The sequence below is a fragment of the Plectropomus leopardus genome, chromosome 17, assembly GCF_026936395.1.
Source record: "Plectropomus leopardus strain MGB_pleo_1.0 chromosome 17, ASM2693639v1, whole genome shotgun sequence".
Lineage (NCBI taxonomy): Eukaryota > Metazoa > Chordata > Actinopteri > Perciformes > Serranidae > Plectropomus > Plectropomus leopardus.
The window spans coordinates 22,498,631-22,525,601 of record NC_142192.1 but is presented as its reverse complement, the minus strand read 5'-3'; the positions used below and the strand labels follow the sequence as shown (position 1 = coordinate 22,525,601).

At 37.5% G+C, this 26,971-nt stretch overlaps 3 protein-coding genes across 3 annotated transcripts; 1 reads left to right on the top strand and 2 right to left on the bottom strand.

Annotated features, from left to right (window-relative positions):
• Positions 1 to 425: 425 nt before the first annotated feature.
• Positions 426 to 9,309, bottom strand: ciarta (circadian associated repressor of transcription a). Its single transcript, XM_042507229.2, has 6 exons — positions 9,062 to 9,309; positions 5,376 to 5,726; positions 5,192 to 5,267; positions 4,555 to 4,633; positions 4,298 to 4,451; positions 426 to 3,717 (listed from the first exon to the last, which is right to left on the bottom strand). The coding sequence occupies exons 2-6, from the start codon at positions 5,724 to 5,726 to the stop codon at positions 3,385 to 3,387; spliced, it is 993 nt and encodes a 330-aa protein (XP_042363163.2). The 5' UTR covers positions 9,062 to 9,309; the 3' UTR covers positions 426 to 3,384.
• A 5,334-nt stretch (positions 9,310 to 14,643) lies between these two features.
• Positions 14,644 to 16,912, bottom strand: mrps21 (mitochondrial ribosomal protein S21). Its single transcript, XM_042506525.2, has 2 exons — positions 16,755 to 16,912; positions 14,644 to 15,185 (listed from the first exon to the last, which is right to left on the bottom strand). The coding sequence occupies exons 1-2, from the start codon at positions 16,835 to 16,837 to the stop codon at positions 15,005 to 15,007; spliced, it is 264 nt and encodes an 87-aa protein (XP_042362459.1). The 5' UTR covers positions 16,838 to 16,912; the 3' UTR covers positions 14,644 to 15,004.
• Positions 16,913 to 20,375: 3,463 nt separating this feature from the next.
• crabp2b (cellular retinoic acid binding protein 2, b) lies at positions 20,376 to 25,440 on the top strand. The gene is made up of 4 exons (XM_042506807.2): positions 20,376 to 20,578; positions 23,595 to 23,773; positions 24,057 to 24,173; positions 25,101 to 25,440. The coding sequence occupies exons 1-4, from the start codon at positions 20,491 to 20,493 to the stop codon at positions 25,149 to 25,151; spliced, it is 435 nt and encodes a 144-aa protein (XP_042362741.1). The 5' UTR covers positions 20,376 to 20,490; the 3' UTR covers positions 25,152 to 25,440.
• The last annotated feature ends 1,531 nt before the right edge of the window (positions 25,441 to 26,971 follow it).

The window sequence follows — 26,971 nt, the reverse complement described above, 5'->3', positions numbered from 1 at the left end:
GTTCAGTGGAGTAGAGGTGCAAGTTTTTAAAAACTGTACTGGCAGCATAATTATAAAATAATTATAGACTTTTCTGTGTTTAATCATAATAAATCAATGAACTGAGAAATTATGAAAAGGCTATTATAGAGTGATTAATTAAATTTGCATTTAACTCATGCATAATAAAACTTCAATCATGCATTATAAAAAAAAAAAAGAAGAAGAAAAAACAAAGTCAAACTCGTGCAAACAAATAAGAACTTTGACTGCCGCTCTGTGGGTAACATTTCATTTGATTTCTATTGGTTGGACACTGCAAGCACAGCTTTGAATTAGAGTAAAGTTTAAATGTTAAAGCCACATAAATGTGATCCATCCGACTGACTTCAGACAAACCTGGACTGTCAGTGTTTTTCACTCCAGAAATCAACAAACACACTGTATTTTGATGAACCACATCATTCATTTAATATATAAAAATATGTGCATTTATCAATCAATCACCAATAATGACAATTTCATTATAAGAAACAAAGAAATAGAGAGAAACACAAACAGAGACATACAACTGGGAATAAGATTTTTACCCTACTTTCAGTTTTTCTCCTTTTCCACAAATGAAAGAAGTGTAACGTAGCACAGCAAAACCTGCACTGCTGGATGCTACATTTCAAAACACCACCACACTGCACGATTGTTCTCCAGCGCGTTTACAGTTAATAAACAAAACTCAGGGGCAGATAAAAATGACTAACAGCATCTTCGAGTACACAGCAGCTCATTTGGTTTGCAATGACATAATATGCGGTGAGACGACTACACTATCGTTTCATAAATAATACACTGTTCCTACGACCGATGACGCAAGTTTTTGTTTACCTTGATGTCTGTTAGTAAGGCTGACTGGTGACAAACCACCAGAGATGAAACACCATTCAACATGAATGACATCTGATTTAAAATATGGTGGTGCAAACATCCAAATGTTATTTTTAAAGAGAGAGAGAGAGAGATGTGTTCAGGAATGGAAAGAGTTTGTTTTTTTTCTCACATTTCTGTGATATTCTGTATTACAAAATCAATAATAATAATAATAATAATAAAGCACTTTGAGTGATAAAGATTTTACGACAGCAAGTCATGACACAAATCCATTTTAAATGGGACACAAAAGCTGTTCTTTCTCTTCACAATGACACATATTCGGGGCATTTTGTGCAAACAATGAGCTAAATTTAGTTTTCATGCTTTTCAATTAGCTCCATCCAAAGTGCCAAAATGACACAAAGTCTCCGATTCAAGTACCTCAACATTTTCAAGTACTGATCCTCTTAAACAGATCTTTAATAAATAACAACTCTTTTATGTTAACAAATGGTGTAACCTTTCCTCATTTTTACCTAAAATGCAGATACATCTATTCAACAAAGGATTAAATATATTATGCTCATTCTACAATATAAAAAAAAGTCACTTGAAAGTTGTGTGTAATGTATGAAATATGATGTTTTTTTTTATGCTAATGGAGTAAGATTAACATCCAGCCAAGCTTCTTGGATTTCCTTAAATGCCTCAATAATTACTGATCTATCAGATTGTGGTTCTTCCCATGCAGCATTTTGCTCTTTTACTAGAATTGCAACTAGATCTAGTTTTATTTACATAGAAAATGGTGTTTGCACTAGGTGCTCATAAATAAATAAAGTAGCAAGTGTGGCGTAAGGTGCGTATGATGTGATAATGCAAAACGGTTTTGTTTGGCACATGTTGGCATGATGCCTTTGCTCCAACATGTTACAATCAATCAGCAGGCAAAATTCAACTTTAACCTTCCTAAATGCCATTTTTCATAATGTGTGTTCTTATTTTTTGTAACTGTTCGAGAATGATTATTGATATAAATTAAAGGCATACTATGCAAGACTGTCGCTTACGTTTTGTAAACACAATATTCAAACTCCTCGGCTTAACCACACTGAGAAAGCCGGCTGGTCAAAAATGAAAATGGTGTAAATGAGAACAAAGCAGTGGATTCAAGAAATAATGTTATCTGTGGCACCCAGTAGTTGACCTGGTAGAGCGGGAGCCTCATGCACAAAGGTTATGTCCTTGCTGCAGTGGTTGCAGGTTTGATTCCAACCCATGGCCCTCTAAATCATCCGCAGCCACAAATACATTTTAGGAGCTGGACTGTTAATTAGCAGCACTATAAAAATATCTATAAAATGTGGTTATTTATAGCGCACTTGGGGCAGAGGTGGTGAAGCAGAACGTCAGGCGTCGAAAGTGAAACAGCTCCTCTCATCTGTTGATGTGATCTGATCAGCTGTGAACCGATCGGCCCGCAAAATATCAGATTTTAAGGTGAGAAAACGCAAAAAGACAAAACAAACAAAAAATAAAAGTCTCCGCCTCATCATCAGCTACCGCCACACGTATACTGTCATTCCGCGGGAAAGATTTGAATCCTGACCTCACGCTGCTTTTGGCGATAAATGTCCCAAACAAATAAGAAGAAAATAAGAAAATACAAGCAGAAAGCAGGTATTCTGTGGATACAGACTCCACCACACATTGCTGGTGTGTCATGAGTGATTATTAAGAGAGAGATTACTTTTTTAAGAGTATATATATTTTAAAAGAAAATCCTGCATAGTATGCTTTTAAGCTGCCAGTTATTTTGTGGATTCATCTTTTAATAATTTGGTCTCTAAAATGTAAAAAAAAAAAAAAAAAAAGTAGTGTAAAATGGCAATCAAAAGTTGCTGGACCACAGAGTAAAACCAAAAGATCTTATCACATCCTCTCATATAAGAAATGAATTGGGGGATTTTTTTTCTTGAAATATTATTTTATGGAACACTGACTAATGGCTCCAGATTTAAACTCTACCAGCAATGATCTTCTGTGTTTTCTCACTTACATAAGAGTGATATCTGGGTTGTTTTTTTTTTTGTTTTTTTGTCTGTTTTTCACCAGTGTTACGAAACCCTATGCTGCTCCTGTAGGGGCTGCGTTCCATGATATGAAAAAAAAAAAACAAAAACAAATCGGAGCACAAACTGCTTTAAGCATTACACTTGTAAAGTATTTCAAACATTATTTTAACTTAGTCAAAGTCAATGAATATAAAAAGTGATATTCTCACAGACAATAAACACTTCCTCGTAGTATAGTGCAAGAACTCTGGTGTAATCATAAACCCCACTGGATGGTTAAGGGTTAATAAGTGTCTCTCTGTATTTCTCCTCCTCCTCCTCCTCTGGTGTTACATGCCTCACGGCCGTTGCAGACTGGCTCTGCGCCTAACTTAATCTTTATGTAAGCAAGTCCGCCCTCTGCCTGCACTGAGGCGGGCATGCAGTGGCACCTCCATGTGGGAGCAAGGTCACTTAAGGCCAGCTAAGGTGATTCAGTTGTGGTTATGATGTCACTTGAGGACACTGAGCTGTCCTGTGTAGCTGGACTCTCACGCGGGGAGAGCAGAGAAATCTTTTCTCTCTTGCTACACAAATATAACGGCCTGCCTGACGTGCCAGTGCTGTATGTAAATACTTGTTCGGCCGCCTCAACGGACTCTTCTGGAGTTTTCTGTTTTTCGGGTGATCCAGGTAGACACGTGGAAACGGCGTCGTGTGGGGTCGTGGCCCGGCAGCTCTCGTGTTCATGGTGCTTCAGCTGCTTGGTTGGGACTTGACTGGAGTCATCGGGGTCTGACCAGCTCAGTTTTCTCTTCTGGAACGGGACAGTATAACCAAAAATAACAGCCATCACAAACCAAGGTCTTAAAGCAAAGGTTCAGTTCGTCACAACTCTGAATATTAAATCAAACCCGAGATTTAATAAACCAGTCTTTTAAACTGAATCAATCACAGACGCGAGTCTGGGGAGTTTAAGCTTGTACACTCAGAATCATCTACTGAATAATATTTTTAAAGAGGACCTGTAATGCTAATTTTTTAGGTTCATACTTGTATTTTGGACATCTACTAAAACCTGTTTACATGCTTTAATGGTCAAATGCCACAATCTCTGTGCTTCTGTTAGAGAGGAAACACAGAATGATAAAAAAAGGACACACAAACACAAGATATAAAAAATGGGCAGTTTTCCTCATTTCATCTTCTTGCTCCCCTCTCCTGCCTGTTCTTTATTTATTTATTTTTTTTCCACATGGATGCTTGGTTGTTAAAAAATCCAATTTTCATTTAAAAGATAAGTTTAGTACTGTAATTTTTATATTTAAGGGTCGTGATGCCCATGGTTTAATGAAGGCACAGTCTTTAACAAAGGTAACATCCGGTATGAAGCTCACCTTAACTGGCATGTGGAGCTGATTCTGGTGCCAGTGTGGTTGGAGTCTGGGAGTGGAGGTCTGACTCGGTACATCTGTGGACTGGAATGCCACCCGAGGGAACCATATTTTGAGCATCATCTCTATCTGCAGCAGGTTATGGAGGTATCTCTCGCTGCAAAAAAAAAAAAAAAAGCGTTAAGGAACAAAAGTTAATGACAAAAACCCCATATCCACTCCTGTCATAATGTTAGGATTGTTGCTTTTGTTGGTCTCACCCCATTTCAGGTCTCTGTAAAATCCCAAGAATCCTCTGCAATCTGTCTATAGCGACACTCTGCTGGAAACTGGATAAACCTGCAGAAATAAAAACATACCATCCAAATGTCAAGATACAGAATTACTACAGCTCAAGGCAAGTGAGATTTAAGACTTTTTTGATGCCACTTGGAAATAAAATTTAAGAAAAATTTAACATTTTTTTTGGTCAAGTTAAAATGTTACACAATCTACTAAAACTTTCTGAAGTGGAGCACAAAATGCTTGTTAATTTGTAATTTAATCGGATGTGGTTAATGTATGAGTGTTGCTGGTTCCTTTGCGTAATGTTAACGTGAGCGGCATTTTGTAAATTATTTGAGTAGTTGATATGACCAATTGCTCTGAGATTTTACAGTGAAAAAAATTATTCACGTTATCCTTCTTCCAGTGTCTTAGCATATTTAAGACTTTTGAAAGAATGATTTAAGACATTTTAATAACAATTAAGGCCGTATTTTGAGATTAAGGAATTCAATTCCTATTAAGACGTTTTATGAATCTGCGGTTACCCTGAAGGTAAACTGGCACTTCAATGACAGGATGCACTAAAACTTGAGAAAAAATGCAAGTCATAATTATTGCTCAACCACATACCTTTGTCAAAGCGCCCAGCCTTCAGTCCATGTAGAAGCTCAAGCAAAGGGCAGATAAACCTCTGCAAATCCGCACACTGAGAAAGTGACAAAGACTAGTTTGAGCACTGATCTATTTTGTTGACAAAAATATTGAAACAAACAAAAAAGAAAAAGAAAAAAGAAATGACTTGAAGGGTGCTTACTTTCTGAGCGAAGGCGAGGTCCCCAGGTGTCGCTGAAGATGAGGCTAACGTGGCAGCTCCTGGAGAGGAGGCTGTGCCGAGACGCTTGGTTTCTTCAGGGCAGTGTTTCGGCTGGTCCATCTTAGACCTCGAGTGCAGCTGATCTGAATGAGCCGGGAAACTGAGGTAACGTCCGGGGAGTGTGATTCTTTCATCACCTGAGAGGGACTTTCTTAATCCGCTGTCTCCTTCTCCCTCCGAGAAGACGTCTGCTTCATCCTCAGTGTGCTCGCTCTCACTGAAGATAAAGCTCGAGGAGGACGTTAGTGAGTCGTAAGACGGCCATTTGGAAGAACTGCCCAGTGAATTCATCTGTGGAGACAGGGAGATAATAATGTCCAAACAGAATTTCAATGAGAACAACTTTAGGCACTGAGCAAAATCAGGTAGGGTTGCAGTATAAAGAGCCACATGAATAAGTCCTAAAACCTGAAAATGAGTTAGCATTTTAGTCTTAAAGTCTACTGGGATGCCTAAAATAAAATCTGTGGTTAACACAAGCCTAAGGCTGGGCAAATATATCAATACTGTATCGATATTGTGATATGAGACAAAATATCATCTTAGATTTTAGGTAATATTCGAAGTATTGTCTTCCTGGTTTTAAAGGCTGCATTACAATAAAGGGACATAACTCCCTGTTTTAGCTTTTTTATTATTTGCTTTTACCCACTTAAGCATTATATGCACATTTCTTATGATAATTTAAGGGGTCGACAGATTATCGGCCTGGCAGATTACTGGGGCCAATATTTGGCATTTTGTTGATTATCTGTATTTGCATTTTATTTTATTGATCATCGATAAAATTAATTAATTAAAAAGCATGGGAGGAACTTCTACTTTTTAAAACCTCAAGAAGCCATTTTTATTCATTCATTTTTTAATTTACATTTTAACTTGACTTTTTAAAAAAAAAAAGTTGCTGGGAACTTGCTGCATATGATGTTGAACATTTAAGTTTTGAGTTATATTCCAAATTTTAAATACTGACAGAAATCTTTTCATTTTTATTGTAAATGCATATTGGCTCCAAATATCGGTTATCGGTGTCACTACTAATAGTATGTATCGGCACTGAAAAACGAATATCAGTCGACCCCTAGCACGAACAGTCAACCCTACAACATCGTTGCTAGGCTATGTAAATATGAAGTATCAACATATATGGTCAAAAATATAATTTTTTATTTTCTCCATATCATCAAGCCCTACTGAAGATATTTTCACGTTTTGTTGTAATGGTAGGCATGGGATGAGCTACAGCTTAAAAACTGTCCTATGTTTGACTTTTTACACACAGAACAAAGCGAGATTTAGTCTGAATCTTTTTTTTGTTCTGTTTGTGAGTCTTCTTTTGCTACACGTTTTGTTCTAAGACATAAAATACATCAGTAAATGCCCCCTCTCATGAGTTTTGAAGGCTTGACCTGTCTTAAAATAAGGCTAAATGAGACGACTGAACGTCATCAACTTCAACACGACTTTACAGCCTCGTTGTGGTGGCACCGGTTAAGTCCTGTGACCATGGTGTGCATTTATAGCCTAACCTTTGGTTTTTATTCTGCCGACTGCATCGCTAAACAAAACGTGTAAGTGTCATAAACGTTTGTTTGCCACAGAGTTTATTTTCTGCAAGAATTCAAAATCCAACAGAAAAATCGGATTGGCTTTTTGTCTTTTGGCTTCTTGGACTGACCCCTGCACCACTCTACCACATTAAATGTGTAATATATACTCAAGACAATCTGTTGATATCTTCCAATTGCACCAATCAATGCATTTCTGTGAAATTCCCATCCCATTGGTGACTATTCTGTTAAGCATTTAGTACACTATGTTACTCACTAAGTGAAAGATCACCGTACTTTTAGCTTTAATATAGTATTGCTGCTTTTTAAAAGATATTGATACATATTACTAATAATATTACTCAGTAACAGGTGTGCAAAATTTTACAAATGTGCAGTTAAGGCTTCCAATACAAGAATCCCAAGAATCCCAATATTGACATTATATCAACCATTATTACACAGTAAAGGGTGTATATAAACTTGGAGTTATTCATACTGTTGTTTCAATATCCAGCAAATGTGCCCAAACACAATCCTTTTGTCTTTAACACGCAGTACAAATTAGAAATGGCACTGGCTGCCAAGAGCTGTGAGTAATGTCTTCACCAAGTCTCAGCAAGCACAGTAGAACCGAGATGAGGACAAGGCAAACGATCAAGTTTGATGGATTATCACATTGGAAAAGAGCACATCAACTCATGCAGGGAGACACGTGCGTGTGCGTGTGTGAACTGACATATTTATCTTTGTGAGCACAAATTTGAGTTTTAAACCTTAAGAGTGAGGACATTTTAGGAAAGTAAGGCTTTTGCTCCTCACCTTCAGACAGACAATCAAAGGCCTGTTTGAGGATTCAGACTTGGTTTTAAGGTTCAGGTTAGAGTTTCTGACTGAGTTGTGACGGTTAGAGTTAGGGTAAGGGGCTAGGGAGGGAATGCATTATTTTAATGTGTGTCTATTCTCCTCAGAATAGAAGCACAAAATGAAGCTCTGGACTCCAGTAGAAAGCTCCTGGTCATCTGAGGACAGATGTTTGATGTTACACCCTGTTCTGTGATTACCTCGTATAACCTCAGTTACAATAACAAAGCCTCATATAACCTCAACAAAAATAACAAACCCTCATCCAACCTCAACATAAATGACAAACACTTTAACCCTTTTATGTGGTTTGACCCACTGCATGTCAACTATTATCCTGGTTTATTGTACATAATCTCTATATGTGAACTTTTGCACAGACCCTGATCAATATTTTGCACATTCGGCAAAAACTTGCACACACAATAAAACAGTTTTATTGTACATCTTTGCTATCATAGCCTATATTTTTTAATATTTTTATTGTAATTTTTCTATTTTATTTATGTTCTTGACTTTTGCAGAACTTGCCTTTATGATTTCCTCTTAATATGTTTATTGTATCAGAATCAGATTTATTAACAAGTAGGTTTTCACTTCGGGACTGTACCTTATTTAACATATATGTATATATATTTATATATATTACTCTTTCCTACTCTGATAAAGTACAGTCCCTTATTAAAAACCTACTTGGTTATAAACCCTGTTTTGATTCTGATACAATAAACATATTAAAGACTTAATGAAAATAGTATTTAAGTATTTTTAAAAATACAATATTATACAATAATAAAATAATAGTGTAAATATGTAATATATGGAAAAATATTAATGTATTAATATGTAAAACATACATAATAAAAACATAATATTAAATCACAAAAATAAAAATACAATTTCACTGTTTTAAAATGTGAGCTGTAAAGTTTATTTTTAATTTTGTAACGCACAATTGATCAGAGTATGTGCAAAAGCTCACATATGGAGAATACGTATGTTTCCTTTATGTTACGCACGTTACATAAAACTGAATGTATTAGGCCTACGTCATTGATGCCGAAAGTCAACTAAGCTAGACAATCTGTTAAAAGTTACGACCAAAAAATGGCTAATTAACGTTATTCTAGTTAACGACTAAACAATTTATAAGTCGGATTAACAGCAAATTTCTCTAAAAAGAGTAAAAATATGAGAGAAGAGAGTACTTACCTTCTAGTCGGAGCAGAACTAGATTCACAAAACCGTTAAAATAAAACGCAGGCGCTTGAGAAGGCACGTTACGCTGGTTGTGCGAGTTGAATAATCTAAAGTCTTGTAGAAAGTACCCTCCACAAAGCTAACTGCTATCTTTAGGAGAAAATACCCGCACATACAGCCTGTATTACGGGCAGTACTTGTGTTCAGTCCCGCCCTTGTACTTCTACCTCGGCCCGTGTTTCGTTTACTCTGTCAGATTTCCAACCTGTTCGAAATGTACCCACGCAACTGACGCTACACGTGCAGGGTCGGTACAGAGACGCGATTGGCTGAAGCGGCGTTCCATCTGTCTCTCATTGGCTGGGAGGTTTAGCCAATCAGCAGCATCCACAGCGCCGATTGGCTGGTGGGTGCGTAGTTCCCACCGCACCTCCAGCCGCCGCACGTGTGAGTGGTGTGGCTGCTGGAGGAAGACAGGGACAGCACGCGGCAACTGGCATGTGCTTAAAATTTTGGTATGCATATTGGGTCACGAGCGTTGATGGATATACCACTTTTCGAGGGGAAATATAAGTGTAGTTAGAGGTCAGACTGGTGGTGTTTTAATGTGTTTTTGTTAGAATTTGTAGCAAAAACAAACAAAATGCATGATATATAAAGGAATGTATGGTTTGTGCATTGTCATGTTTTGCCACATTCACACATGGCGTAGGTGCTCTATGTTAAGAAGCTCTGGGTGTCCGAAGATTAAAATAAAATGAGGACCTAGTGCATGTTCCCCAGTCCCGCAGTAAACAGTCTGGATCTGACCAAGAGTTACACAACATTGTTTTGCCTCCTCCCTGGTGTTGTGGCGTGTGCATGGGACATAGACCTGCTGCATTAAGCTGAGTACATGTATTGTTTCTGTATTTTTGTAAATCCATGCATAGATGTTCTAAGGCTGACTGCAGATTTGTGTTGTATCCAAATAAGGATAACTGAGGAGCATCCATTATTCTTTTTTATTTTTATTTTAAATTTATATTCATCTAATTGGATGGTGTAGGCATGCACCCCCTGCGGTTCAGTATTTTGTGTCTCCATGTGGTTGTTCTGTGTCAATTTGAGGCAATTTAGTGTCTTTTTGGGTCGTTTTGTGTCTCTTCGTTGTCATTTTGTGTCTTTTTTTGGTCGTTTTGTGTCTCTGTCATTTTGTGTCTCCTCGTGGTCATATTGTGTCTCTGAATATGGCTGTTTTGTGTCTCTTTGTGGCCATTTTATCTCTTTGTAGTCATTTTTTAATCTCATTTTGGCTGTCTTTAGTGTCTTTTGGGGGGTTTTGCCTCATTTAGTGTCTTATTGTTTTATGTCTCTTTGAGGTCTTTTTGTGTCTGTGGTTATTTTTGTGTATCTTCCTACTCGACATGTGTTCATTTGAGTAACATTTGCAGGTGAAGGTCTGACACCTGACACTTTGGGCTCCTTGGCCTGTGCCCAGTAGGCCTGATAAGTAATTTATCCCCAACTATAGTTTATGCATAAAAGATTGAACAAAACAAAGTAGAAAACAGTAATTGTCTTAAATATAGCATGTTTATTTGTCCAATTTAACAACACAGATACAATACAGATGCCCCACTTCACTGCCATGAACCCTTTCAACCCTCTACTCCTTGTTCTCTATATGTCATAATCGTAAAACATTATATCATTTTGATGAAGTGAACATGTTGGGATTAAATGTGATGCAGAAAAGTAAGTTATAGTGTGCACCTTCTGCAAATTCAGCCCAATTGGACTTTTTTTTGTGTACTGGACAAGCTTAAGGGTTTTCAGTGTCTAAATGAATGCAGGTAAGACAGACAAGATTATGGGATGTAGCATCATAGGCCTATTATAGTCAGAGACAGAAAGCTCGGGACACAAAGACTTACATAATTACATAATAAGATTGCTATATGCTGAAGAGTGAATCACTTTTATTGTCCTGTGCAAAAATAGGTCGCTCTTACCTGCAGGAGCTTGTGACGGCTTGCAGAGCTGACACAGCTGCTTATAACCAAAAGGCAAATGTTTATGATGGTAATAATGATAATAATGATTACTATTATTAGGGACATGTAACAGGTGCTGGATGCATGGCAGAATATAGGAAAAGGGAGTGCCAATGAGCCAGGCAGCCAAACATCTGTGGAGACTGCTATAAAACAGAATTATAGTGCAATAGTGATGAATTGTTGTTGTTGTCATTATCAAAAAATGACTCAATTAAAACAGAACAGAGCTCTCAAGTGCATGTTGAGTTTCCAAGCAGTCTCTGGGTGTCCTTTCAGCAGATCAGTGATGTTCTGCCGTTGTAGATCGTGTCATTGTTGTCTGGAGCTCGTTGGTTTGAAAACAGTTTGATCCTGGAGTATGCACATTTAGTTCCACCTGTTTTGATTGCAAAATAGATACCGTCACCATGAAAACAGATTTGGTCAACACTATCAGGTGATAGAGGAGCCATGCAAACATTGGCCAACAGGCTCGCTTTGTACTAAAAAAAGTGAACACTAACACACGTGCCTCTACTGTTTTACTGCCTTTACAGTTTACTTGTACAGTAAAAAGTACAAGCAAGTTGGGTTTATGATGTTGTTGCAGATGACATCTAAGAAAACAAACCTGACTCTAATTGTTATTAAGCCTTTGAAACCTGGATCAACACATCCATTTTCTTTCCTTTTTTTGTGCTGTATTCAGGCACCTTTCACATGTAGTTAAACTTTTGAACCCTACTGAAGCGATTTTTTTCCAGAAACATGGGGAAAAAGACAATGAGCAAGAAATGAGTAGATTTAGATAAATGTTTTTGTTTTTTTTTACTTTATTTCCAATTATCATAGTTAAATATTTTTGAATTATTTTACAGAATGATTATATTTTTAGCATCAGGTTTCAGGTCCTTTTTTTTAAATATATATTTTTCGTTGTTTTGTTACTAAATTTCAGGTTATTTTGCTGTACTTTACTAATTTCCTTCTAATTTCTGGGTAATGTTTTTTTCAGGGCTCATTGCCTTCTTCCCATGTTTTTGAAGGAAAGTCAGTTGGCTCAGATTTCAAAGGGTTAAGCCTTGGAGCACAGAGCTTATAGTGTGTATCCCTCTATTGTTTTATAGTGGTGGAGACACTTTAGTTTAGGGCTTTATTAAACATAATGTTTTTTGCTTTTTTTTTTTTACATTTTTTGAATGAAGCCTTGAATGTATGTCATCATGTTTTTTGATGCGATAACCCTAAAATTATACTCACATTTTTTTTAAAAATGCAACACTTTTGTGTGTACTCTGCAGACAATATTGCACCGTTGCATGAGTTAAAGCTGTTGGATATGTAAAGGGAGCTTGTTTGGGGACACAGAACTGCTGTCAAACCAGGTGTGAGCAGGTCTTTGACATGACATTGCCCAATAAATGGATAATTAAAGCAGTGACATCTGGTTGATATTTGTCAGAGACAAAGGAAGCTGCAGTGTGTTTGAGTGTCCATGTTGGTAAGAGGCCAAGAAAAACATTTGCATCATATTACTGCCCGCTGACACTGACTGCACAACCACAGACAGAACCAGAGAACCAAATGACAGAAACTACAGTACAATTAACAAAAAAACATTTTCATATACGCAGCCATTCAGAGACAATGTTCATTGCCACCACAGTTCAACAGAGGTGAAAGAAAATTCAGCTGTGGAGCTCAAACCATGGAGAAAATAAAATCAACAGCAACATTCGTGTCACTGACTAATTCACAGAACACAACCAGTTTCCATGTTTTCACTATTTCTTCGTCCAAAAGTAACTCCGAGAAATCCTGATTATCCACAATAACAGAGCGCTTTTCTGGAAAGATGCATTACTGTTGAAGTTTTTAACCCTTAGGGATGACAGAAAAATTTTTCAAAAGTACATGAACTGACCCTTTAAAAGGAGGAACCAGCATCATCAGTCATTTTCTTTCAGTGTTAAAATATAGGTCAACTATTGAACTGCTCCCTTCACTCCTTACAGTGCCACCCATTGACTGAAGCCACAGGACAGGATATCAACATGACCTAGTAACCTCTAAGACAAGTGATCCTGCTGCAAATGTTTAACTCTCCCTGTGTGAGGGGAGCGAGGGCGAGTGCAAACATTAAAGCCCCCTGTGGTGAAAGCTTGGGGCCCTGACAGACGAGCGCGGCCGATGAGTCTTGCTGATGGGAGTTTGCGGGGAGGTGGTCGACATCATCAGTTGACATTAACGCCACACTGTGCAGTAGTGGCCTTGAATTAATTAACGGTGAGATGCTGCTGAGCTGAGACCCCATTCCCACAAAACCATCCCCCGCATTGTTCGGGTTTCCTCCAGCAAAAGAGGTCAAATCAAACTACTTCCGAAGCTTTTATCTCTTTATGCCGTATGCTGACTTTGACAGGGTTGCTCCACATTTCATTGAAAATTTCAAAACTTTTCCATGATTTTTCTAAGTAAGCTTTTTTTTTTCTTGCCCCACTTAGGCGGTGTTTTTCAGACATGCTAGATTTAAATTCTATTAAAACATCATTTCACATGAGGGTAGAGACAAAACGCGGGCTGGAAATTAAGAAACGTATGCGACACGCATCAACGCATATCAGACTTACATTATGTTACGACAGAGAATAAATTGGCCATTATTTTAAATTATGAGGAACGTAATTCATGGAAGATAACACCAACAATCTCATTGCACAAAAAACAATGACTTCTCCAAAATTTTAAATAATTTTTACTAACTTTTCCTGGTTTTCCATGACTGTGGGAACCCTGTTTTATATGCAGATACTCATTTGTCTTTACTGTTTAAGAGAGCAGAGTCTAAGATTTAGGGGGATTTAGTGGCATCTAGTGGTGAGATCTGCAGATTACAACCAAACTAAAACTTGTCCCGGTTATAATTCCTTCAGTGTTCATTGATCAGGATTTTTTTTTTTTTTTACAGAGAGCTGAATTATCCGCAGAGGTCCTTTTCTCTCGGAAACAAACAGATCCGGTGATTTAAACCGGTAAAAATACTGAATAAAAAGTGGTTTCACAGTACAAATCAGTGTTTCTGTGTTGCTGTTTTGCATTTCAGAAAGCCACTAGCCCGGCACCTGATAATCTGTGCTCGTCTCTTTTCCGTCATAATTTAAGATCCAGATGTTCATAAGGTTTTTCAACAGGAACCGGTGATCTAAATACCGAATAAAGGATGTTCAAAAATCTGTGTTTTTTTTCCAACACAGCGGCTTTAAACCACAGTGGCTGACATGAAAATGTAAAAGTTTTATCTAGAGCCGGTGTTTGGTTTGTCCATTCTGGGCTACTGTAGAATCATGGCGGCACGACATGATTATCTCCCGTAAAAAGATCCTGCTCCTAATGTAGATATAAACAGCTCATTCTAGAGTAACAAAAACACAACAATTCTTCTTTTCAGGTGATTATACACTAAAGAAAAGACACTTACTGTACTGGATTCCATGTCTGCCAGTAAATCCTGAATAAATCCTACACACTGAACCCTTAAATAGAAAATAATTGTGATAAATATATGTTCACTAAAGATTTTCAGAAAATGTCACGAATTTATTCGTTTTTTTCATTGGCAAGACTGTGTGATTTAAAACACAAAATATCGTCAAACAAGTATTCGTTAACCTGCCCGTTACAACCCAGAATGAGAACAAGCACGCACTTTTCATGCCAAATTTTGAGGAGAAAATAAAAAAAAAGAGTCCAGAGTTGACTTGAAAATGAATGCACGCCAACAAACATCTTCCTTTTACTGTTTAACGATGAAAGTCGCTTTTCTCAGTCAGTCCATTTAGATGCAACAGTGATATTGTGTTGGTCTTGATTGCTTCTTCCACTCTGCCCCGTCTCAACAAGTCCACTGACAACGTCCCGTTTCATCACAATCGTTCCACTAGCAGCCGAGCCAGGGATCCTCTCTGTTTGTTTTGGAGATGAAGGCAATCTTTCTGGACATTTCCGAGTTGTAGATCCGCTTGCACTTCTCAAAGTTCTTCCGCTGCCGCTCTCGGCAGGGCTTCTCGAAGTAACGCTTGCGCTTCACTGTATCAATAATCCCATCCTGAGTCAGGAACCTGGAGTATGCAGAGAAGAGAAAAGATGACACTCGAGGTTGCATTTAAGACACTCAGTTCAACGTGAGAATGGAAATAGAAATATAAGTGACACGAGTGGACCCCTTACAACTGAAAATAAAAAACGAGAATAGTGCAGCAGAAAACACTTATGACATAAGGCGTTAATATGGCACATGGATTTCTTAATGATTAACCTCGAAGACAACTACACACACAAATGCATTGCCATACAGTTGAAATGAAGATTCAGACCCCTGAAATATTGATTCAAGAATATTTCTTTAGTTTAAACACATTAAATCAAAGCCAGGAACGCACTGCAACTGCTTACATTTCCCAATACTTTGCAATCCCTGTAAATTATTTTTTATTTTACATATACATTATACATTATATTATATATTATACATTTTAAAAATTACCTGGGTATGGATCTTGAATCAGAATATACACTACAGCAGACAATCAGTGGATACAGTATGCGTGTAAGATTTGTTTTTCATAATAATAATAATAATAATAATAATAATAATAATAACAGCAATACAGTAGGGCAAGCAATGACCTGTTTTGCAATGTTAAGAATTAGTTTTGTGAATTCCTGAACCTGCATCAAAAAATACTTTGAAGAAATTTAATAACATCTTTTGAGATGTTTTCTGAATTACTGACAAGCAAAAAATATGTATATATAATAATCTTCTCAGCTGAGGAAATATTTATCATGATGTCACAAATGTCACTGTCATCTCAAAGTGACTTAAAGTTTGAAACAATTTAACAATAAAATGACTCCATCACAATGTTGGTCACATTTATGGATCTCCAAAGTGTCCAATATAAAATAAATAAAGAATTCTGAATAATTTTAAGACGCTCCTCTTACTTTCAGAGTTTTTATGCCATAATAAAATAAGAACAGATATTTAACTTTTTAAATAAAATGTCTATAATATATTTTGAAATAAATTGTCTATAATGATGCAAAGTGATTTCCAATAAAGTCAAGACAATGAGTTGCGCTTTCATAATTTCTTCAAATACTCATTTCATAATGCCTGTTTTTGATTATTTTTTTATTTATCAATGGACTTTTGCGTTTCCATACGCAGACTGGAAGGCAAACCTAGGTTTCAGTTGAAACTTGTTAATCTTAGTCGAAGGTGGTTAAAATCCTGCACCTGCTGTAATGAATCTGCAGTTTATGTGAACATTATCTGGCTTCATGTGAGCTCTATTAGAAATAAAACCGAATAAAACACATCAGCTGCTAACACTAAATGCTTAACATCGTTAGAAACATTGATTATGTTACCGGTGACTTCAAACCCCTTTATTGTGGTGTTAAAATTATTTTATCTACGTCTAAATATATCAAACGAAATACCTAAAATCATTAAAACATTAAAGTTAATGGTTAGCCTCTAGCTAACAGTGACCCCACTGCGCAGCCGCAGCTCTGTGACATTGAGCGGAAGGCTAACGCGAACTAAGCTAACGTTAGCTTATCATTCCCTCGAGAACAGCGACTTTTATGATGAATTTAATCTTAAAAAAGAGTTTCACCTGGTTAAAGTCTTGTACGCCGTGTCAACGTCGCCGTTTTGGACCATCACTGTCCGCGCAATGAAGCGAAGGTGCCTCGACATGATGAGACCGGTGTCAATTCAAATGCCAACCGGATGGAAACATACATCTGCAAAAGGTTCCGGGATCAGGAAAACTCATAAATCAACGCTAGGTGACGCTTTAATCATTCTGGTGAAAAACTTAAATTGCTTGTATGAGCTAAGTCTACCTTGTTATTTTATGGAATCATTTTTATGAAATAATTTTTCATATTTGTTATAACATTTATCTTATTTTTTTCAATACTACCAGGTAGTTTTTGTTTTTTATGAAGTCTACAAATCACATTAAAAAATAGCAGTATTTTAGAAATGGTGAAATGTAACTAAGTATATTTACCCAAGGACTGCACTTAACAACAATTTCGAGGTACTTTACTAAAGTATTTTATTTTATTTTATTTTATTTTATTTTATTTTATTTTATTTTATTTTATTTTATTTTATTTTATTTTATTTTATTTTATTTTATTTTATTATTTCATTTTTTCAGCTTTATTCTTCTACTCCATGACATTTCGGACGCCAAAATTGTACTTTTTACTTCATTACATTTATTTTACAACATTAGTTGTAACTTACTTTACAGCTTACTTTGTGGTTTCAGATTATTGATAGCCTACCAATATAATCAACAACTAAATTACGATGTCTTTTGTGGATAAAGACAAAAGTTTATTTAAGTTTGGGGAAAATAGCTACAGAGTAGAATGTATAGTAAGTACCAGCTGTAAAATTAGAGTGATTTTCACATAAATTCATTAATAATTGAAACTGAATAATATAGTAGCCTATAACATTCCAAAATGGGCCATTCTTCATAATGAGTTATTTCACTTTTTGTCCTTTGAGTATAATTCGATGCTTATATTTTGGACTTTAACCTATGTAAGATTTTGAATGCTGGGCTTTTACTTGTAACAAAGGATTTCTACAGTGTTTAAACTACTAGAAGGCTACTTTTAAGTTTACTTTTAAAATAAAAATATCTAAATACTTCTTCCACCAATGCATTTTAGTCATCCCTGCAAAATTGAATATAGGCCTGAATAAAGAAGGCATATAGCTATTTATGACAGCAAACGCTTAAATTGATTCTCCTAAATGAATGTGTGAACATGTGAATAAACAGAAAAACAAACAAACCACTACAGGTTTTTACAGCACAGAAAACCCAACAGCAGATGTTATAGTTATTATAAAGGGAGGGAGATTGCTTTCAGGGGAAATACTGATTAATGAAACTACATCCGTTGCCATAGCAACAGGTACAGCAGTGTCCAGTGTTATCCTTTCATCAGGGTCATTCTCCTCTTCTTCTTGTTCTCATCTGTGAGCTGCTGTTGTCCTCAGTCCGAGGTCAGCCAGCGGTGAATGCTGGCCTGGATGGTAGGTCTAATTTGCATTTAAAAGTGCTTTTATAGGTAACAATATACAGCTATATTTAGCTAAATGATTTGAAAACTGGTATACTGTGCTAGTTGCAGTCACCGATAATTAACCCCTCCTGTGCTTATTGTTTGTGACATTGCCAGAATACACGTTGAAGAAGGGCGTCTTGCCTAAATCGTCCGCGTGCCAATAATAAAAAGTTAAACTGTAGTGCTATCCTAGTCTTTACTTCTGTATAAATCGCCCAGTGAGGTTAATCCCCATGTTAGTGTGTAACTCTATAGGGTACAGTAGCTGCATGGTGCCACAGGGAGGAATGCTTGAGACAACTAGCACAGATAACATCATGACTCCTTTTGTTGGGTGAATGCACTGCATCATGTTTCCAGAGGCACCCCTTCTGCTCCAGACCTGATGAAATATTCTTGGCAGTGTGCAAATGCATGTAAGGGACAAAAAAAGAACAGAAAGTGAGTCTTTAACATAAAGAAAATTAGGTTGTACGTAAAGAGGCTCTGCCGCTAAATTTTAGTCCACTTGGGGTGCTATTATCAAACACATCTCCATTATCCCAATTATTCTGATTTAGTTCACTTTAATCTATTTATTTAGATGAATTTCTTTCATCTTATACTCGAAGGCAGCATTGCACTCAGTATAAATGCATTTATTGAATTAAAACACTGAAATAAAAAATTGGAATTTTCACGTTGCACATCCTGTTGCTATAGCAACCCTTATTGACAGAGTTCCATTGCAGTTAAATTTTAACAGTTACGTGTACACGAATAAGTCGTTCATGAGGCGTATCCTTGTTATGATCATATCCCAGATATGGTGTTTACATGAGCCCGGGTTACTCATAATCCCAATACATTCCAGTTTTTTGTTTGTTTGTTTTTTTTAGCACTCCAGCTAGCATATTTGGGTTTCTCGTAAATGGAATACGGTGTTTAACCTATGTGCTCAAACAAATAATCAGGATATTAAAAAAACCTGATCATAAATGGGTCATTTGTGTCCATGTAAGCACACTCACAGTAACATCCACCATGATGTCAGCTATGACTATAGACTTTATATACAGTCTGTGGTTATGACCAATGGTTATGGCACACATTTATCTTTATGTATATCCCATGATAGTACACTTAAGTGATTTACGCCCTTTGCTTTTCATACATCCCTGTGAGTCATTTCTCCATACTCAAGGACATTAATTTGGTTTACATCTTACAGGAACATCAATGGACATACCGACTAGATTAACCATCACAAGCTGGTATGACCAGCTAAACCATCAAAAATTATGTGAAAACATACCTTAAACTGGTCAACCGGCTTGACCATTTTAAACTGGCAGGACTGGTGCTCGATTGCATATTGCTGTTTGTGACTGGTTTGTAATTGGAGGTGTATCAGTTTATTGCTAACCATGGAGCATGACAGCTCCCCCAAAGCATAACTTTCCAATCTCCATCGCCCCCTGGTGTCTGAGTGCAGAATAGATCATAAAGCCCACCCCTACATGTTAGTGAAAGGGACATGGGCCAAACTAAAAACATGCCCCCACCCCTGTCCAGTTCAGATAAGGACAGGATGAGATGTGTTGGGTAAATAAAACTGATAGCCTATGTGCTATTTGTTTATAATGTGTGTATCCTCCCTCTTAAATTTGGATACAGATTGCACCTTCCTGGGTGGTTGCCTCCAGCTGTAAGTCTTATCTATTTGCTCTTTCATTAACAGCTTTACATCTCCCCACCCACTGTGGAGGTGAGAACATCAACCCTGGTATCTGATTTCACACTCAGATTGTGGAAAACTTAACCCATTAATCCATTTTTCATTTTTATTGCTCATTTATAAAGGCCACCTGTCACTTATTTTCTGCACTTCTTGTCAAATAATTGCGCCTAACCAAAATGAGAAAAAAAAACAAAAAAACAATTAACACTTAATATCCGAGCACCAACTTCAAAGGACTTACTGGAAGTGCATTTTCCAGCTCCTGTCCAAATCTTTCACCATGCTGACAGAGGTGGAGGGTGGAGGGTACAGTCAGAATCAGGAGGGAAAGTCCCTCCCTGTCCCCGGCCTCTGCATTGGCTGGAGCAGCATCAGATCCAGGCGCGCTGTCAGCCAATCAATGGAGGCGCAGATGCAGGCAGCGGAGACGGCTCTGCAGACCGGGTATCGGAGGGGGACAGACAGGCAGACAGACAGACAGACAGCGTACTGCGGAGCCTGCACTCAGAGTCGGCTTTTGATCTGCGAAAATCATGGAAGTGGAGAAGAAAGTAGCAGATTTCTCAGGAAAATGGAAAATGAAGTCTTCGGACAATTTTGAGGAACTTTTGAAAGCGCTGGGTGAGTAATGCATTTGGAGTATTTTATGTGCATGCATAGATTAACCCTTTCAAACCCGAGCAAATTGGTTTGACCTCTTTCAAAAACATGGACATGGCCTAAAAATTAGCAGGAAATTAATAAAACAAACAAACAACAGCAACAAAAAACTCTAAGCAAAAAAATATATTAAAAAATCAGCAAAAAGAAAAGAAAAGTGAAAAACAAAAACAAACAAGAAAAATTGCCCAAAATTTATAGTTACAGCAGTCATATAATGTAACACGTTTTCCCCCAGAATTTTTATTTCTAATTTCTTGCAATTTGCAGGTAATTTCTTGCAAAGTTGCTCATTGCCTTTTCCTTCATGTATGCAAGAAATCAAACCAATTTGCTCAGACTAAAAGCTTTAAATAGTTTATGAAAGGCATCTCAACACAGCACAAGAAAACTGATGTCGTTCCAGGTTTCAAGCAGTTAATTACCTATTTAATTTGTTTGTATATAAGTTGTTTATCCCTCCAAAAAAGTTTGGCAACACAAAACAGGGCTGCATCTCTCTCTTTTTTTTTTACACCTTTAGATCAAAGTGATTGCATGCAAACCTCATTGATGCCAGTTCAGCAGCATATTGTTATCTGGTTTATCATCAACTCCATTAAGATGCAAAAACAGATAAAGAAAGGGAAATGGGTGCATCTCCCACACAAAGACCTGTCAATCATGTTGTCAGTGGCATTATCTACTGGAAATCCACTTGGCTTCGAGGTCAACTGGAGAACCAAAGTGGTTTAAAGTGGCTCTCTGTGGTTAAATTGGTTTGCCCCGGCCCTGCTAACCCATGTTCCTGGGAATATTTGGTCTTGTTAAGCTATGAGACTGTACGGACTTCAGTTATAAGAGAGAGCAGGAGAGGGAGAGGTCAGGTGAAGGCCAGCCAGTGGCATCCATTAAAAATCTGAAGACAAATAGCCTGTGGAGGAATGTTAGATTAGACTCATCTGAAGCAGGGTCCTCCTCATGCGGTTGTAATTAGAGCCAGGGTAAACGGAACTAAGCCTTGACATGGGCCCCTGCAGCCAGCCGGATCTGAGACTGACTTTCCTTCACTGCTCTGGGCCTCCCCGACCCAATCCAGGGCTGAGTGTGTGTGTGTGAGTGTGTTTGTTGCCTCCTTTAGTACCACTGCATGAGCAAATATGGTATGAAGTTCTGAATCATATTCGTGGGGCGGTCTTGGTCTGTCTTCGGGTGGTGCAGCTCACATGAATTATGCCAAAAACTCAAGGATCAACAGGCTGTTTACTTTTGTTTTACATTTATAAAACATCACCTCATCTCTGCTTACCCAGTACGTGTTGGCGTAAGCCATTTATTCTGAGTATTACCTAGTTGAACTTTGCACATCAGTAACCAGGCCACTTTTCTCTACAGGTCCTCTTAATCCTATTTTCTCTTGCTGCATAAATACGTGGATGAATTATGGTATGTGCCTATCAGGCACAGTGCCATGGGCCCAAAGGGTCAGGGGGGCCCAGGGCTAGAATGTGTGATTGAAGTGACTGCTAATAGTTCTTGGAAAGTTGGAAAGTCAGTTAAATGAGGCACAAGCTGACACAAGACCACCATAAAGAGATGCAAAATGACCACACAGAGACTCATGACTACAGCAAGGAGACTCAAAGCTGAAACAAAGAGACAAGACAATCAGAGACAAAAATGACCACAAAATGTCTCAAAGATAAAACCAACAGAAATAAAACAACTTCAAAGAAACACAAAGTAAACAAAATGACCATAAAGAGATCAAGCAAAGCAACAACAAAGAGACTCACAGCTACAATAAAGAGAAAACGACTCCATAGAGATGGAAAAGGACCACAAACGGACACAAACAACCACAAACACAAGCAAAAGGGCCACAATGCGATTCAGAGCTAAAACAGACTCAAAGCAATCACAAAAGATACAAAACAACTATGAATAACACAGATCAACCACAAAGAGACAAAATGACCAGCCAGAGAGACTTACAAAACAACTTGAAAGAACTGAAAGCAACAACAAAGAGACACAAAATGACTACAAAGAGACTCAAAATGACTGCAAAGAGACTCAAAATGACCACAAATTTATACAAGGAACTTCATAATGAAAACAATCAGAGAGATAAATAAGAACTTCTAAGAGACATAAATTAGCACAAAGGGACCCAAAGGACTACAGCAAGACACATAAAAGCCCAGAAAGACACATAAAGAGTCGCAAAACTCAAACTTGACTACAAAAAGATGCAAACTTTTTTTTTTTTTTTAATTATGCAAAGTCTTTGTATTCAATCTCCGTATCTTTACAACACCATGTCCTTGCAGCTGTGAATTGAGGACTCACATTAACATATTTGTTTGGGATGAGGTTCAAACTATGGTGGCTGATGAGCATCATACCAGCTTCAGTGGAGTTGTGAGTTGAGTTGATGTGACAGAATTTTAAGAATGTCACAGTAATTAGTGGTATAAAAGACCATACCAGTGGTTTTGCATGTTGTAACCCATTAAGCACAAATCACGTATGCTTTTCATTACTGGTAACCATTTTCTGAAGCATACCATAAATTCTTGAATTAATTTCATTGCTTTTAGTTCATTCAGTTAAGAAAAGAAACTCATCATGCAGAGACATGAAACTAAGATTTGAATCAGAGTTAACTTTTAACTGCCTAATTTTTCTTTCAGTCAAAGTCATGTTTTTATTGTGTGGCAGTGCAGCAGCACAGACTGTTTTTCAATTCAAAGTTGCCAACAAGCATTGCATTCATAATAAATAATTAAAGAAAAACGGCCAATACTCGGCCAGGCCATTAATCTGACGAGCCCGAGTGTATAGATTATCATCCATTTATGTTATTGCCATTTTTTAAATTTTAGATATTTTTTAGATGATTTTAGATATCTATAAAATCAAAGATTGTTTTTCATCTTGCACCGAATAAACTCAGAACAACGGCTTGATGTTATTCCTGTGTGTGCTTGAACAGGTGTGAATGTGGTTCTGAGGAAGATTGCAGTGAGAGCGGCCGCCAGCCCGGCAGTAGAAATCACCCAGCAAGATGAGACTCTGTCCATCAAGACGTCCACCAGCGTCCGTACCACTAATGTCTCCTTCACAGTGGGTCAGTCCTTCAATGAGGCCACAGTGGATGGACGTGCCTGCACGGTATATAACATTCCACTATAATGTCGATGCATGCATACCAGAATTTTGCCAAGGACAGCGTAACTAGCCCGACTTATGCACAGAAGACACATATGGAAATAATTTCAGTCCTGGTGATAATACATGGATCTGTTCTGCATCTCTTCATGCTGAGTGAGTGGTGAAGGACAGATCATATAAATGTTCTGGCACACTGAGCTCCAGTTATGACGAAACTCCAACTTTGTTTTAACTTTGAGAGTCCAAATATGATTCATATTGTTCTTCTCATGAATTCCCGCAGAGTTTTCCTAAATGGGAAACAGACAGCAAGATCAGCTGTGAACAGACTTTACAGAAAGGCGACGGGCCCAAGACGTCGTGGACCAGAGAGCTGACCAACGATGGAGAACTGATACTGGTAATTATTTTGTGTACAGCACCAAAACACAACTTTATGAATAGTTAATCAGATTATAAATGACACAAAACATAAGATGAGAGCCTTACATAATTAAAAAAAAAAGTTACCACCCTTTGGCAGTTGAAAATCTTTTTCTAATGCTTTATATAGATCATTTATAAGCCATTAAAGAACCACCTTTTAGGTTGTCAGGTAGTAAAAAAAGTAAAATAAATCTACACTCAGAAGACGCTTTGTGAGGCTGAGCTGTGAGCTACTTAAAGGTTCTGTATGTAACTTTCAGAATATCCTTATTATAAGTGACATCTCTTTCTGAGGCCCTTGAGTGAACTGCATGCAGCATCCTGTTGCTCACGCTCTGTTGCTCGCACTCTGTAGCCGTGAGCGAGTGTCTGGGCATCAGCCAAAATCAAGGATGTATTAAGAGACCCAGATACAGTGTTGGAGGCAGGACCCTGTTCATTCCTATTAAAGTTGCTTAGTGTTGCATGAAGCCAAAATTTTTAGACTGACACATGTAAAATTACTCTGATGACTGGTGCTGCGTCCGCTTCATAGAGTGCTTCAGGGATGTTTTTTTCTTCAGGCCAATGTTGAAGTTAGCCTCGGTTCCCTCGTGAAAAAGCCAATGGGATTTTTCCACTGGATTTTTTTATCATAGCAGAAAAAAAGCTCTGTGGTCAAACAAACCTTTGATACGCGTTTTGTTCAGCCAAATAATCTTCACAAATGAACTCCACTTTTTAGGATTTTTGAAGTTTAAATGCAATCACCAGAAGTAAAAAGTTAACTTTAGGCTGTTAATGAATTTTCCTTTTTTTCAATTTATGTTTTTCTGTAGTTATAACTTATATACCTCTTAAAATCTGTACCCTATTAAGAGTTACCAAAAGTTAAACTTCTGCCCTTTTTGTTTTCTTTCAGACAATGACTGCAGGGGATGTTGTCTGCACCAGAGTTTATGAGAGGGAATGAGAAAATGTTTTCAAGACTGTCACACAATACATCTGTTTGTGCCTCGTGCATGGTTTACATTTACTCGCCTTGTTTTCTTCTTCCTCCGAGGCAGTCAGACGTTGGTCCGATCTCAAACGGTGCGCTGTGTAGGGAAGGCTACATGAATGTATGTTTGCACAGTAGTTGCTTTTGTAACACCAAAGCTGAACTCGCTCTCTATGTATCATATAGAAACGTCACACATTCCTTTTCTAAGAGCTGTGTCTAAATCCCTTTTTCAAAATGTTAATAAACCGTTTTATATGAATTTACTGTTTGATGAATCCTTTTCAAACACTCGTTCTTTACGCTGCCTCCTCCCTGCACCTCCCATTCCCTTGTCGTCCGTCTGCATATCACTTTACATCACTGTCTGCCATTCATATTCTCTGGATTATTCCACACCCTTTTCCCCGCCTCCATTTTTTCATTAGCAGCCGTGTCCTCTGTGTGCTCTTTTGTCATTATTGCCCATTTCAATATGTACTCAATTTAAACAATCCCTAAGACAATTCCGATTTTATAAACTCCGCTTTGAGGGACATTTGGCAAAGACAAGTGGGAAACAGGGAGTGGAAAGGAAAATGAGAGGGTGGTCATGAGAAAGTTATTTCATAGCATCAGGAGAGGTTATACTTTGTATGTTCCCCTCTCCAGCTGTACCTACTTATTGAATGAGCTCAATAAAAAAATCCCCCACCCCTTTTTTTGCTTTGGCTTTGCACCCAGGTACAATGTGCTAAGTGGCTTCGTCTTACACTGTGCAAGGAGATTTCCAGCTGCTTCTGCTCAAAACCCACATTTCAGCACAATGGATAAAAACAAAATATGCAATGAAATTTGAAGACAGCACAAAATGATAGATTTAACAGTATTCAGATCCCAAAAATCGTTCTTTTATGTAACTAAAACTCAACTGCGTGGCTCAGTCTGACTTCACCTTGCTGTGAAAAATGGACCTTCGGGGTCTCTCAGGCACTTCCTGACGAGAGTGCTGCTACGGTTCACAGGCCGTGATGGTTTTTCCAGGTTTTCAAACAGTGTGCAGACAAGCGCCCCTCTGAAGTGCTTCCCAGTTTATACACAGTGCTGAGCAAGCAGCGGGAGGACTGGGCCTCCTCCGGGATAAATGTTCTCAATGACCTCTGCGGGTGAATGTGTGTCTGGAGGAAGTATTCAGAGAATACTGCAGTTTAAAAATACTCCGTTACTCCAATACAAAAGAAGCTGTATGAGACATTCAGGAAATATCTATGACGCAGACCCAGTTAGCAATTATTGGTTCTAAAAATGTTTAGAGAATGATACAATGCAACCACTGAACGTTTTCAGTGGCAAGTTTTCTGTATGTTGCCAGAACGTTCTTCTTAAATTTGGGCAACATTTTCTGTAAACATCAAAAAAATGTTAAAAAATGTTTTGTTTTTTAAATTATTATTATTTTTTATTATTAACATATCACATGACATCACATTTTCATTTTAAAAAATAGTCTGTAATCTCATTTCTCAATAACATTTTCTGAAGCTTTGACAACGTTCTTCCTTTGTTCTCAGGTAACATTGTGGGAACGTTTTATAATAGAACATACTATTATCTGTCACCTCAGATCACCAAAATATCCTCAAAATGTCGCAGTTGTAACGTTACGTCTTAGTTAGCATTTCACCATAAGTAATAAATAAAAGTAATAATAAAACATAAAATCTTAATCTGTCATGTAACATGTATTAACAGTGATCAAATAAATGTAATATAGTAAAAATGCAATATTTCCCTCTGAAGTTTAGTGGCAAAAA